The sequence below is a fragment of the Sander lucioperca genome, chromosome 6, assembly GCF_008315115.2.
Source record: "Sander lucioperca isolate FBNREF2018 chromosome 6, SLUC_FBN_1.2, whole genome shotgun sequence".
Classification (NCBI taxonomy): Eukaryota; Metazoa; Chordata; class Actinopteri; order Perciformes; family Percidae; genus Sander; species Sander lucioperca.
Window position 1 is genome coordinate 18,279,988 of NC_050178.1, and position 15,636 is coordinate 18,295,623.

A 15,636-nucleotide genomic window follows, 5' to 3' on the forward strand; every position below is an offset into this window, starting at 1 on the left:
ACACACACACACACACACGTAACACAACTGTACAGTGTACTGTATACACACATCGAAATTTAGCAGCTGGACAGGAAGCTCTGAAGAACCTGCAGATGTCTAAGAAAGTATTTACTGAACACTTTCCATATATTATATAGTTTTCACTTTTGAATGCGTCATGAACACATGCAACAATATACACACTATTATTAGCCGTTAGCCCTTTTTTTCTTTTGCTGCCTCCCTTAATGTGATCCTTTTTCTCCAGCTTTTTTTCTTCCTCCTTTGGGTTTCCCATCCTTCTGTCCTCCTATTCACCCCTTCTCTCTTCCTCCCTTGTCCCAGCCCTTCTTTTCATTCTTTCTTTTCTCACTGTATTTATTAATCTGCTTTTTACTTTCGGTGTCCTTCCATCCGTCTGTCCTTTATTCAACTCCTCCTTTTGTTCATCTTTCCGTCTTTAGTTTCCAGCTCCCCGATTTTCTCCCTTGCTCCTTTTGTCTTTTCATTTTATCTTTTCTCATTTTATTTCCTATCCCATCATCTCTTGCTGTTGCTTTCTTTTTTTGTGCTTTGTCTTTTCCTTCCTGTGTGAGCGATAATGTTGATATTTGTCACCTTTCCTCTCTCCTTCATCCATCCTTCTCCCTGAATAATCAAAGGAAGGACAAAGGAGGGAGGCTGCGCACACACACACACATAGACCCTCCGTTGCTAGGTTACTGCTGCCTCTTACTATATAGCCATTTCAGCCAATTGCATCATCTCGCGTCACTGCTCGAGGCGGAGCCTCAGAGGGCTCCACCGTGGAAGGAAGTGACTCGTGTTTATCAGTGACATCATCTCCTCTTGCTGTCTTATGGCAGTACCACACACACACACACACACACACACACACACACACACACACACACACACTACAGCAGCCAAGGTCGAATCTAGAACCAATGTGTCGACACACTGACAGCATCTTTACCACACACACACACACAACAAAATATATAATTCTTTCCAGGGCACCATATGAGGAAAATATACATTGTTGAACATCGCTATAACAATATTAATTGCGATAAATAAACAGATTAGTATTCTGCTAAAATACAACAAATTGCGAAATTGCTTGTTCAATCAAACACTCTTTAAATTGAACAAATTGAACATTGAATTGAATATAAAAGGCACCACTAAAAAAAAGAATGACAGTTACATTTTAAAGTGCAATTTTCTTTCAACCAACAGAAATGGTCTCGGAGCGTCTTTCGTGATGCGTTTATTGCGGCAGTTGATATCGCGATGACAATAAAAATTGTATACAGTATCGTGCAGCCGTATTTCTCTCAATTTCATTAAACAATCATCACTATCTTGTTTTGTTTAGAAATGAGGGTTTATGAGGTTTACGGTTGAAAATGTGTTTGAAATGCAATGTCTACACATCTTTTATACATACTGTTTTAGGGCAGGAGAGGGTATTGTTGGTGAGGAATTGGTAAAAGCAGGAGTAGGACTGCATGGGTTCAGATCACTGTCATTCACATGAGATCAAAATGAGATTAGATTTAATTGAATAAGATTTCATTAGCAGAAAGGAGTACAGGGATGGAGTATTTGTGTAGAGCAACATGGATGTTTGCTCTGCTCACATTTGCAATGGCAGTTCTGCATGGGTTTTTTTTTTAACTAAGAAGATAATCAGCTCTGAAGCAAAAGAAAACTGACCATACAAGCAATTAATAAATGTTTTAAGCCTCATGGGATCCACAGACATTATTTTCCTCGTAAACTGAACACCCTGTGAGGAAAAGGGAATGGAACTTTTAAGATGAACCCACATACATTCTAGGCTTTGGACTACAAGCTGTCTGGAAGAGATGAAATATTGATGAACCACATGTGAAAATCCGGTCATCAGGACACTTACAGAAGCGCAGTACATGAGAGCAAAACTACAGAAAAGTGTGGTGGATGGTTGAGATAAAAATAAATCCCGATGCAATTTTAAAACCGCCTAGGGCCTAATCTACTTTCACTTGTTTGACTTCCGACGTCACTACGTCTTCTCAGTATATTTATTGTTTTCTATTTATTTAGTTTATTTTGATGTGGGATGCTTTTTAAATCTCATTATTCATTTTCTTTTTATTTATTCTTTGTTATTTAAGGTAAAATACATTTTTTGATAAGAGGACACATCTGTTGTTTTGCACAGTTTAATAGAAATAATGGAATATTTTGAATCATTTGTCTGTAACTCATTCTGTTAAAAAAACATCCTGGGAAAATCGTATCGTGAACAAAAAATCTTGAATCAAATCGGGAGTGGAGTGTATCGTTACATCCCTACTTTTGAACTTGATGTCTTGAATATTTTGGGCTGGAAACCTACGCCCTGTGGCTGTTTATTGAATATGACTGGTTATGATTGGTGCCATTCTCAACATGGACATGCTATGGGAAGTAGCAGGAGTTAAAATGTGTAGGCTGTTAGATCATGGTGGATGTGAACACCATTCTCATGTACTGTTTGATATACAGCAGAGAAGGTCATTATGTTCATTTAAACAAGTACTCTTTGCAGTAGTTTCAGAGTATTTCAATGCTTGGGGACTTTTTTTCCTTTCCTCCACTACATGTATCTGTCATCTGGAGCTGCAGAATTAGGTTTTATGTATGAAACATACTGATCATCTAGAGCACATGTGTCAAACTCGAGGCCCGTGGGCCAAATCCGGCCCCTCGCAAATTTCGATCCGGCCCCATATCAATTTAGGTTCACCATACATTTTGGCTTATACATCTTTTCACCTAGTTTTTGTCACTTTTTACAATGTTTTTGGGGCTTTCGTCATCGTTTCTGACGTTTTTTTCCCTACATTTTTGGCATTTTCTTAGTTAGTTAGTGAGAAGACTATATGAGACATGCAATAATACAGTCAAAGATATTTGACTTTTTGCATGAAATAAAAGCAATAACTCTACATGTCTGGCCCTTGATGTGATTCTCTTTTTCCAGTGTGGCCCGTAGTGAAGTTTAGTTTGACCTCCCTGATTTAGAGATCATGTTTCAGGATATATTTTCAGTTTACAGCAGTTTGGAGCTCATGTGCAGTCAGTGTTGCAGATTGTAGCCTGATGTGTTAATATCACGTTTTACGTAAAAGACGTTTCATCTCTTGGTGATTGGAGAATCAGTCAGAAAAGGCCACAGCGAATGCTTACTAAATGAACAGTGAATGATATCTTTGGCCAACTTATTTGCTTGTGCTGTCCTCTTGTGGTATATCTCTGAAATTGTTTTGACTTACATATTACATAATTTGATGGCATCAGCTGCATTTATTGCTGTTTAACTGTGATTATTACACTATTAGTATGTTTTATTTAATTATTTTTATTTTTGAGAAATAAGTAAGGTGTCTCTGGGGTCACATTAGCATTGCTCTAAACATGACTGTCTACCCATACAAGGTTTCCCCCTCATTAGTGACTTATGCACAGTTAGTGTCCATAGGGACAATATGTTTGTTAACTGTCAGTATCCATGTGGATTTGCATTTGAAACCTGTGTCCCTTCACACTGAATATGGCTCTGAAAAACATCGGGAACCTAAATGTCCTCAAAAGTAAACACTAAAACAATGTCTTTTAAGAGTTCAAAAACGGTTTCATACAGTCTGTATCTTCTTTGTAATGTAAGCTATTTAAAGGCTCCAGATGTTTTAACCATCTCTCCTCTTCTAATAATAGACAGCCACTGGCTAATAGAAAATATTTCCAGCAGCGGTGGTAACTAAGTACATTTTCTCAAGTACTGTATTTTAGTACCAATTTTAGGTACTTGTACTTTACTTGAGTCCTTTCTTTTCATGCCACTTTTTACTTCTACTCCGCTACATTTCAGAGAGAAATATTGTACTTTTTACTCTTTTTACTCATTCATCTGACAGCTTTAGTTACTAGTTACTTTACACATTCAGATTTTTGCACACAAAACACATGTACTTTATAAAATCTGATGTTTTACTATAAATGAAACTAGCCAACAATATAACGGCCTACAAGTCCAGCTGAAATGATTAGACCATTAAACACACAACTGTTTGGATCTTTTCCAGCTTCTAAAATGCGTTTTTCTGCATTGATTACTTTTACTTTTAATACTTTGACTTCATTTTCCTGATGATACTTACATACTTTTACTTAAGTAACATTTCAATGCAGGACTTTTACTTTTTACAGTGTGGTATTAGTACTTTTACTGAAGTAAAGGATCTGATTACTTCCACCACTGATACTCAGGCCCTGACATTGCACTTAACAGCAGTGACCTGTGACCTTTGACACCACAACCATTAACATTTACCACACCACATCCACCCCCCCCCCCTCCCCCCCACCCCCATTGTCTCCTCTCCCTCCCACCTCTGTCCACCCCTGTGAGGTCTGCCGGCCCTGGCTGTCTCCTGTCGTGGTAGAAAGTACAGTAGGTACAGTGTTGATGTTTTACCATCCTTCCTTTTGATGATCTGTCCTGTCTGTAAAGAATGCATGCTTACGTCTCTTGTACTGCATGCCCGCATACCAGTTGGAAACCAAAGGATTCATGCATGACAGTCTTGTCTTGTTATGTTTTGGTTGTTTACGTGACTGCATGTCAAATCTGTATGTCAAAGGTACACACTGATTTTGTTATTGCAACCAATACCACCTCTACAAACCATGGATGTATAATAAGACCTGGATACAGCGTTCGAGGCGGAGCCCCATTTATTCCTATGAGAGTTGCTCAGTGGCGCATGAAGCCAAAAAAGTTCAACTTCCGCGTGTAAAATGGCCTACTTACTGCTTCTTCGCTGTGTGGCCCATAGAGCAGGGGCACTAGAGACCTCCGCAAGCCTAAAACCTCCGGTTTAGCATTCCGCTACTCTTGCTTTGCCAGACCTTCCTCCACAGCGCTGCGGAGGAAGGTCTGGCTAGTCCACACAGCATTCAAAAAACATGCTCTGGTTTATTGGCATTTCTTTAAACCAATCACAATCGTCATGGGCGTCACTAAGCTCCGCACGGAGCCGCTGCGAAATAGGAAGGAACTTGTTTTGTGGGCGAAAATACATGCATCTGGCAGAATTTCCTGCGGCACCGGAACTATCCCGGAAGTGGAACATCAAGTATATAGACTAGTACTCCTCTAACTTAAATAGGGATAAAATGAGTTAATCGTACAGCTCTTCTAGACTTTCCAAATGTTATCAGACCGTATGGATCAAATACTAACAGTGAAACAAGTAATTTTGCGGGGGTTAGGAACAGGGCCTGAAATTAACACCCGACCACACACCAGATGCGGGCAAATTGGCGGGTAGCCAATTAGAATTAAGTGATTCATAAGTTGTTTTTTGCCACTGTTGTGGCAACTCCAACAAAGTCCGCCATATCCTCGGATTTGAGCTAAAAAAAGTTGAAAACAATAAATAAAAAGATTTAAAAAATGTATATTCTGAGAGTCCTTAATTATATTGATTACATTAATAACTTGACAGCACTTAAATGTGTATTCTTACCAAGTTCAAGAACGATGCTGATGCATTTCCTGTATTTCACCTTCATGAGGCAAAACAAATTTGCTGTTAAAAAGCATGTGTGGCAGGTGGATATGCCACATTTGAAGGGACACACAGATGCTGCCACAGTGGCTGGTTGCCAAAAACTTCAAGCCCTAGTTGTGACGCTTTTATCCAGTGTTTTACAGACGCCTCTTTCGTCATGTAAGTCTATGGGGAAAAGTCTTTCTGGGCCCCATGGCATCACGTGATGGACAAAGAAGTTCCACTGTTTGGCCGCTATGTCAAATTGGCTTCAAAGCCCAGCGCAATTCCTGGGGGCCTGCTACGAACCTAGTTTTAAAACTTAACTGTGAACTGGTTTGAGTTTTAAAATATAAGACGAGCTGGGAGGATATTTAAGGATTAAGAGGTGCTGTTTGGAACTGTAACAGAATCAGTGAGTGTAGCTTTAATATGAGAACAGTTGACCAGTGGATTGTGCTTTGATGTCATTAAAGGATAATTCTGGTTTATAACAACTTGGGTCTTATTTTTGTATTTATGTCCATTAATTGTATTAGTAACAGCAACATTATGCTCACCAAGTTAATTGCTGAGATCGGGGAACAACGGTGGCATTGCTAAAAAAACGTCAGTGCATGACACATGAGCAGTCTGACATGTAGCCAGGTTGGAAACAAACCCCTATTTTAGACACACTTATTTAGGAGAGATAAAGAAAGAAGACTATAAAATGATTACCCAAACTCAAGTATAGTCAATTTGATTCATACAGCCCAATATCATAACTCATAATGTGCCTCAAGGGGCTTTCCAATCTGTACATAAACGTTCCGTTGCAGTCGTTCATCTCAGTTTGGAGACGCACTTCCTGTTTGCACTTTGGTCTACTGTACTTAGTTCACAGTAATTGTGCGTTCATAGTTTTCTTATGCAGTGGAGTACAGTATAAGTGCCCTGTCAGATGTACTCTCTTTCAGTTTGACGTCCATATTTTTTATTTATTTTTTTAGTCAATTTATTGAACATGCTAAAAAGATACAAACATAAGGTCAAACTTATAAGCAATAAAAAAGAAAAAACAAACAGGATCCTCAGCAACAAATAAGTAACAAATAAGCAACTAAAATAATATTGTTGATGTTCAAAAGGGGTAGGAAGAAGTTGAGAACCTACCCCGCCTAATTTTCATACGTTATTCATAGATAATAGAGAACTCCATCAGTGTCCATGTTCAACTCGGCCGGCTTGAACAAATCAATCCTTTTGGACAAAAGCAAGACCAAAATAGTCTGAACAGAGGAACCAAAAACCATTTAACAGTCAACAAACAAAAAACATCCAAATGAAAAATCACTGGTCCAGCTCATAAGCACATATTTGTTTCTGAATAGTTCTTTTAATAATAAAGTGGTTTACTTATAATAATGAACCAGAATTACCTTTTACCTGGACATCTTCAGTAGCATGCTTCTTGGTTGCATGAGGAGATGGAAGTTTGTACTGATAGAGATGCTGGGCGTGTGGAGTCGGACAATACCCGGCATGGCTCTACAACTGTTACTGATGTGTGCTGCCTCTGTGTGTTTTGTCTCCCTCTGTAGGTGAATTCAGAGAAGGAGGAGGGTGAGGATGGCGAGTTGAAGGATCCTGTTGTGTTTTGCATGCAGGCGGAGCACGCCGGCACCAGGACGTACTACTTCAGCGCAGACAGCCATGAGGAACAGGAAGGGTGGATCAGAGCTATGAGCGAGGCTGCAGAGGTCATCATCCAGCCAACACATAGGTGCTGTTCTCACACACACACACACACACACACACACACACACACACACACGGAGTCATGCTGGACATACATTATAGGCAATCATATTTAATCGTGCCTGTCGAATATAGTCTTGGCAATATTGTATGGGCTACTATTTGATATTTATATCTTGACGCACCAGTGTGTACGATTTATGAGAGTCTATCTGAGATCTGGTCTACATGAAACGACGTTTCAGGATTGCTTCGGTGCTGCCGGAAATTCCGTTGGATGTCACTCTTTTCAGCCAGATGTCCGTTACCTTCCTCTTTCTTGATGTTGGCATTCTAAACTGCGGTGGATTTCTGAGGACTATGGTTAACTGCTCCTCAGATCTCTGCAGGGTAAATCCAGACAGCTAGCTAGACTATCTGTCCAATCTGAGTTTTCTGTTGCACGACTAAAACAACTTTTGAACGTACACATGTTCCACCAAAACAAGTGACTCCGTCTGGCGCTTAGCACCGCCCAAGACGATTGTGATTGGTTTAAATAAATGCCAATAAACCAGAGCACATTTTTCTCCCATCCCGGAATGCTGTGTGGACTAGCCAGTCCCTCCTACGCAGCGCTGTGGAGGAAGGTCTGGCAATGCGAGACTATTTAAGATCTGACTGAAATCTTACTGAAATTATGTTTTCATTAGTGTATAATCACCTGAAAGGTCCATTTTCCACAGAGCCTGCCATGTTGCACCCCCACGTTTCTAAAGTAGCCCAGAACCAGGGATGTATGGTTACAGCATTTGAGGCGGAGATGGCGCTTTTGGTTTCAAAAAAGGCCCAAGGAATGGCAGTTCAGTGTGCTTTCAACCTTTTGTTAAACAGAAAGCGCCACCTAGAGGGCTCAGAAAATAAAGAAAATGCATCATTAACTTGAACTTTATGGGGCTTCATTTGGCCACCACTAGGATTATTAGTGTTGATCATTGACTCATTATTCGTTATTTGGCCTGGTGTTAAGATTTTCTACTACTAAAAATCAAAGTTGCCTATCTATTCTCATGCTCTCTTTTCCCTTATAATTTCGCAGAATAAACTCGGACGCCACAGTTGATCTCAACCACACCATGGTGACCAAGGCACCCAACCCACAGACCCCGCAGCATCCACACACACAAGCACACAATGAAACGGACAATGACTTCCCCCCCTACCCTAAAATCAATGGGGTGAACAGCCTCGAGACCCCCCCGCCCTCCACCCCCTGCTCCGACCAGGAGGGCACAAAGAACTACGGCAGACGAGGAGAAGGCGGCGGAGACGGCGAAGACGAAGGCGGAGGTACTGGTCCTGACCACGCCCCTCACCCGAGTCAACATCCAAACGGTTGGGGCACTCGCAACGCCGCGCCCCACAACAGCCACAGCCAAGCCCCTCTCTCCAGGAGTCACAGCGGACACCGTACCCCTCAGGGACCCCCGGAGGGGGGTGTCGGCCCGACACAGGACCCCAGGGAGCAGCAGGACAATGTGGTGCTGAGGAGGGGCTTTGTGCCGCGGACGGCTCCAGAGAGGGTGGCCCAGAGGAAGAGCTCCATGGCCCAGCTGCAGCAGTGGGTCAACCAGCGGCGGGGCATGGCCTCACAGGAGGACCTCAACAGGTAGAACATGACACCCGTCTCTCTCTCTCTCTCTCTTTATTTTTTTTACTTTTTATTAGTGATATTGAACAAGACAGAACAAACAAACAAATAACAACATCAACCATTGACAAGAGAAACAAAACACAGGGGTCATAGTGGTATAAAATACAGACAGTAACACTGAAGAATTAAAGCTATGGTGCGTAGTTTCTGTCTCCCTCATGAGGAATTCTAAGTAATGACAACAATTCTGTCGGCACGTCCACATGATACAAGCCTTCCGTGATCACACACCACCTCAACCCCTACTTCACGCAGTTGCTAGCAGCTCAAGGAGGACACAGAGGATTAAAAAAACATGATGGACTCTTCAGAAGAGGTCATTATCTTCCCTCGAGTTTTCTCAAGTCACCGGACGACACCAGTTTCTAAACACAGCCGCACTGAGAAATACAGAGAGAGTTGTGTGGAGCTGATAGTCTTAATTAGCTTTGTAGCAACTCATTTGGCAATGGCATGAATGTAACGGACGTTCATTATTATAAAAATGTTACGCACTAAAGCTTTAAGTTGAATTAAAGAATTATTGGAATTGGGTGGGGAAGATAGTGAAAGAAGAAAAGGAAAAGGAAGAAGATTAAAAAAAACAATTGGTTAAATAAAGAGAAGAAAGATAAGAGAGATAGACATTATTAATCCCACACTGGGGAAATTCCTGTGCTACAGCAGCTCAAAAGAAAAAAATGTACACACATCAGAATAACACAAATACACATTAAGTAGACAGTAGAGAAAACATATACATAAAGTTTAAGAAATAGAAAAAAATAGAATTAGTTATAATAATAATAATAGTAATAAAACAAACATATTTACACAATAAACACCCTTAAACACCCTATAAACAGACAGTATATAAACACAGATATACAGATTAATACAGAGTAAGGTGCGGATGAATAGAGATGACATATTGCGCAGTTGAAGGTAACTTTCAAGAGTTAAAAGTAATAAATAAATAAATATGTATAGTGCAGAATATTGTCCAGTGATGGCTCATATTGCAGAGACAGCTAGCAGTGCTACATTCTGATGTTGCATTAAAGAGTCTTGACTGCTGCTGGAATGAAGGACCTGTGGTAGCGCTCCTTCTTGCACCGAGGGTGCAGTATTCTGCTGCTGAATGAGCTTCATAGTAAGATAAGACAAGATAAGATAGACTTTATTAATCTTACACTGGGGAAATTCCCTTGTTACAGCGGCTCATCTTGCACAGTAGGAGGTGACACAGAGTAATAAATAAATATGCATAGTGCAGAATATTGTCAAGTGATGGCTCCTACATGAGCCATCACCTGACAATATTCAGCTAGCAGTGCTACATTATAATGTTTAGTACTTACTAATTGTAGTTTTATTCAATGTTTGTGTTTTTCATCCACTTTATCAATCCAATTATCTGAAGTTCGCTAAAAGCATCCATGCGAATAAAGCTGGTGAAATTGTGTTTCCATCCAACGGCTTTAAAGCCAATAAAAACCTGTGCCTAATGACATCACATGCTGTTTTGCAGTCAAACTGGTATATCGAATAGATTTGATACATTTTAAGGTGTTTCCATTCATTTTCGCACTGAATCACACAACATTCAAGCCAACATTTGCGAAGAAAGTTTTGCTCGCCAAAATGGATCTCGCCGCTGATAGCAACATATCAAGCTATAGTAAGACAACAATGACGATGCAGATACACTATATTATATTTCTTAGATTTTTGCTGTCTAAAATAGCCGTTATATTTCGCTCATGAATTAAATTCAAAAATGCTCTCGCCTAGTTTGTGGAAATGATCTAAAACTTCTTCTTCTTCTTTGTTTTATAGCGTGTTGCAACCATAAAATAAACGTAATCGCAATTCATTATTTCGTCGGCAAATAACGTTTCCATCAGCGTTTATCGCATAAGCCGTTTACCGATTAAGAGAAAATCCGATGAGATCGAACGTACAAACTTTGTGTCGATATATATGAAATTCAATCGAATTTTTGTGTTTCCATAAGGCCTTTTTCATTCAATATTACTTAATTTGCATAAAAACGTGTGGATGGAAACATGGCTATGGACAGTGGCTACATTTACATGCACATAGTATTCCGGTTTTTGCCCTTATTCCAAAAAAGACACTATTCTGACTAAGCTGTGTACATGGCTAATGGAAGTGAATATTCCACTAATATTCCCTTTTACATGCAGCAGCATAAAATAGGATTTTTAGAAGTATAGAAGTTTTCCAGCGGTGGAGGACTCGTTTTACCGTGTGAACACACCATCCCTCTTTAATTCTTTCAACCAGCTTCTTGAAAAGGTCGGAGTTGTGCATATCCAAAAACCTGTTGATACCCAAGTCTTTCATCATGTTTGTAGGTGGAGTGTTTCTTCTTCTGACCAAAAATGTGGGCTTTTCTTCTGGGCATGCTGGTTGGTTTGTGTACAACAACCATAACAACGGACAGAGCTGACCGTAGGCCGTAAACTGTCACAAAATGTGGTAAAAACCCTAAATGAGACAGATATTCCAAATGCGCTGGATGCATCTGGAATGTAAATGAGGTTTACCCATGTATCAGCTAATTTAAATAACTCACGTTACTGTATTGTGTGAACAGTTTACTTCATTTAATATTGTATGAGGCGTTTTCTTTTGCGGGATGCAAATGTTCCACCAATAAAAGTTCCTTCCCGAGACTATTTAGCAGAGCCACGCTCGCTGCGTCTGGAGCTTAGCGCCTCCCAAGACCACTGTGATTGGTTTAAAGAGTGTTTTTTTTCTCCTATGTCAGAATATGTGTGTGGTGTAGCCAGACCCATCTCCACAGCGCTGTGGATCTGGCAATGTGAGACTAGTTTTATTGAGATCCAGAGGCTCTCCAGAGGCAAAACTAATATAATTTACCTGTTCATAGAGTACAGCACAGCTCATGGACAGACATTTGAGGGAAAACACTGACATCTGACATAATCTTATAAATAAGGAAACTTAACCAAAATGCCTCATGTACAGTATTTGGTTAGTAAAGTGGCTTACACAGTGAGTTTACAATTTACAGTGTTATAGATTATAATAAAATGGTCTTATCAAGGTAGCAAGAGATGTGCGTTATAATACAGCTGGCCTCCCTGACAAATATGACATTTCATTCTTTATTTTAGCCATGCCTTTGTTTAATAAAACCAAGAGGCTGCACATAACATTTCTACTGCTGCTGGTTTAAACACCTTCAAACCAAACTCAACATGATTTGACATGATATTTGATAAAGCAATATTCTCCTGTCCTTGCAGCCCGTCTCGTTACTACCCAGTGAACCGGGGGGGCCCAGGTGACTACTATGGCTACCCTGGTGGCCCCCAGTATGTGGAGGAGTACGCCCTGTACCCGCCAGGGGTCCGACCCGACAGCATTTGCTCCGTCTCTACTGTGGGGGGCTACGACCGGCGCTGGACTGTGGAGGAGAAGCGCCACTCGCTGAGGGACGGACCTCATCAGCTGTACGGACCCACAATGCCCAGGGAGCAGTGGCGGCCGCAGGGCTATGGCGGAATGGAAACATCCATGAGACGTCTGTCCATCCAGCCGCGCTCCAGGTCTGTGCCCAGGTCTCCGTCCTCGTCATCCTACTCGCCCAACTTTGCCTCACCGGCCCGGTCGCCGTCTGCCCGCTTCGACCGCTTTCAAAGGGGGATGAGGGACGACGTGATCTATGCTGATCCATCCGTCTACAGCCTGCGGAGATCCCTCAGCTCGCCCAAGGTAAAACCACGAGTGTGTGTTTTTAGAATTACACAGTAGATAATACTAGTAGTAAAACTAGGGCTGGGTACCGAACATTGATACTTTTTAGGCACTGAGCGAATTTCCTCCTTAGTATCGAGTATTGAAAAATGCCTTGTCATTCAATACCCAATTCCAATACCTAAGGAGCAAATATCATCAGCGTCAGTGTGAGCCAATAAGCATGCAGCATTCTTCTACCACGATCTACTCATGCTGCTAATTGGCTGTCTAACGTTACACATCGTAAAGACAGGCAGGAAAAACTCTATGTTACACAGAGAGACGGGGCTCTCGTAGTAGGAGTTGAAAAAAATTAAAAGATGTGTGCCATAATGTGTAATTTTGTAGTTTATTTTTGTTGAAATGGATTTTCACGTATCGGTACTGGTATCTAAAAAAATTTAACGATACCCAGCCCTAAACGTACCAACTCAACTTGACCATTTCTTTGTTTCATCAACAACTCTCTTATTTTGGGGACCTAATTTAGTGGGAGCCAGCTTGTATCCCATGTTTTCCCTGATAATTAGACTGAATGCAGCTTTTGATTTTAGGAAAGTAAACCAAATGGAAAGGCTTTGAATAAAATCTTTAAATTAAAACTGACTGTAAATGACCGTGGGTAGCACAAACAGATCCTCATGAAGTCAACAGAGATGAAAGAAAGAATGAGAGATTAATGTTCTGTTTTAATCTGCTGTAACCATATTCATCTTACTTCCGTCTAACAACTGTCATTCATTCTTGCCTCAATTATTCCCTCCCTTCTTTCCTTATTACCTTCCCTCCCTCCTTCAGTATGACTACCCTGGTGATAGGAGGTCCTTAAGCCAAGGATTATACCACTACAACTACCCTGTATCCCCTTCCATCCACAATAAAATGGTATGTGCCGCTAATGTGCTGTAATACATCTCCATCTGCTGGACAACCTATAGTCATACACACAGTCCGGTCCACAGTAGTTCTGGCACTTAATGCAGCGCTACTGTATGTGTAGCTTTGCTTCGGGGTTTCTCCTGTATATCTGTACTAATCCTGCACACACCACTCTCTGTCTGGAACTATTCTTTCTTCTTCTCCTCTCTGCTGTCCTGTCCCTAACACGGTGCTGGGACCGCTCTTGTGTGCATATGTGTGTGAGTGTATGTGTGTGAGTGTATGTGTTTTAGTTTACACATAGGAGGTACACATTTACACGTGACTTAGGGGGCTTTACACCTGCCTCATTTAGTTTGGTTGAATCGCACTACAGTTGATTTCCCCCCCTTAGTGCAGTTCATTTGGGCAGGTGTGAATGCAACAATCGCATGCGTAACCAATCAAGCGTACCGAGACCTCCTTGAAGAGGTGGTCTCTGTACTTAAACGGATGTCATGCTTCTTGCGGTCAGCGCGACCGCGGCAGTACAGACGGCGGGCATGGTCGCCGCAAACCATCCGAGAACGGACTTCTTCTCTTCTGTAGACAATCATCGCAATGCAGTCTGAGACGGTTAAGGCTAGAAGGAATACAGCTTGGGCAACGACAGCTAAATTTAGGCACCAAAACGACTAGTTAAGTTTAGGAAAAAGATTGTGGTTAGGGTTAGGGTTAGGGTTTTCTCAGTGAAAGTATTAAAATGACTATCTTGTTATTTTAGCCGAGATGTTGCGAGATTTTGGTAGAATTTGCGAGATTTAGCTAAATTTTGTGTAATTTCCGTCCGTAGCTGTATCCCTTCTAGCCACAACCGTCTGAGACCATGTCCACGTTGGTACAAAATCTTGGATTTGCATGGTTCAGCGCTTAGACCCTCCGCGCAGAGTCACCCAGGCCGCAACGCCGTCCACACCGTCCCGATCGCGTTGAACGCAAGAAGCATTCACACGTTTTAAAGTAGTAAGACTGATGAAGCCCCAGAACAAGCTAGCAACAGAGACCTGAGATTACATTTAAGAAATAAAAGATATTTTCCATTTGTTTGTTGTTTGTTAAAAAGACCAAGAACAGTGAATTGAGCAGCTTTTAATCAAAAACTGCCCAGACATTAACATCTAGCGGTGTTTAATTCAGTGTAAAGTGTAACAGTTGGATTATTGCTAAGGAGCTGTAGAGCTTCAGTGTGATTGGCAGATTGGCTGTGGTGCTTTGCTTTGCTGCTGTCCTACCTGAAAGCCTTCTATCTGTACAGTATGTATCTGTGTGATTTCCATGTATGTCGCTGTCGCTGCTGCTGCTTGACTCAGGAGGACATATTAGATCTACAGCTGCAGCGCAACCTGGATTACTTAGACCAACAGGTAAGAGGATGCACACACAGTATTGTTTGCCATTACATATTTCACACACACTGTTACCCAGTCAGTGTCGAGTAAGTGCCTGAGTTTCCTTCCCCCCTTCTTTATTCCCTGTTATTGTCTCCTTTCCCATGTTTCTCCTTTCCTTCCAAAGGACACTAGCCTGTAAATTAAAAAAACATATATATATTATTAGCTTACCCCTAGCACAGTTCCAGTATTGTTCCAATCATGCTGTTCCTCAAGCTTGTTGCCAGGTGTCTGTAATCTGAGCTGAATCTTCAGGTGCTCGAAGGAAGCCACCTAATTGGCACGGTTCGCCGAATGGTGGAGCGCTCATCCTCAACAGCAAAGCTCTGTGTACAAGTAAGGGAGGAGAGAGAGCCCCGCAGGGAGGCAGGCTTCAGCCAGCAGCACTGCATCACAGCTGCTTCTCTTAGGGGTTAAGCCTTAGCTAGTCACTCTATTTTCCAGCTGGACTTTTCTTCTGAAACGCCTTTTTGACTTTGGAACTAATTAGGGAACTTCTATGCCAGTTGGCTAGTCCAGGCCAGCGGTGGAAGAAGTATTCAGATCCTCTACT

General features: G+C 41.4%; 1 protein-coding gene across 19 annotated transcripts in view; it reads left to right on the forward strand.

Moving 5' to 3' along the window:
• plekha6 (pleckstrin homology domain containing, family A member 6) overlaps positions 1–15,636 on the forward strand; it is a 129,114-nt gene that overhangs the window by 87,982 nt on the left and 25,496 nt on the right. For 8 of the 19 annotated variants that reach the window (XM_036001963.1, XM_036001964.1, XM_036001959.1 and 5 more), the window contains 6 exons: positions 7,154–7,335; positions 8,389–8,958; positions 12,282–12,750; positions 13,573–13,659; positions 15,003–15,056; positions 15,339–15,419. In XM_036001963.1, coding sequence (XP_035857856.1) covers positions 7,154–7,335; positions 8,389–8,958; positions 12,282–12,750; positions 13,573–13,659; positions 15,003–15,056; positions 15,339–15,419 — 1,443 coding nt within the window. The remainder of the gene's footprint in view (positions 1–7,153; positions 7,336–8,388; positions 8,959–12,281; positions 12,751–13,572; positions 13,660–15,002; positions 15,057–15,338; positions 15,420–15,636) is intronic. The other 11 variants (XM_036001960.1, XM_036001973.1, XM_036001972.1 and 8 more) reach the window with 8 other exon arrangements.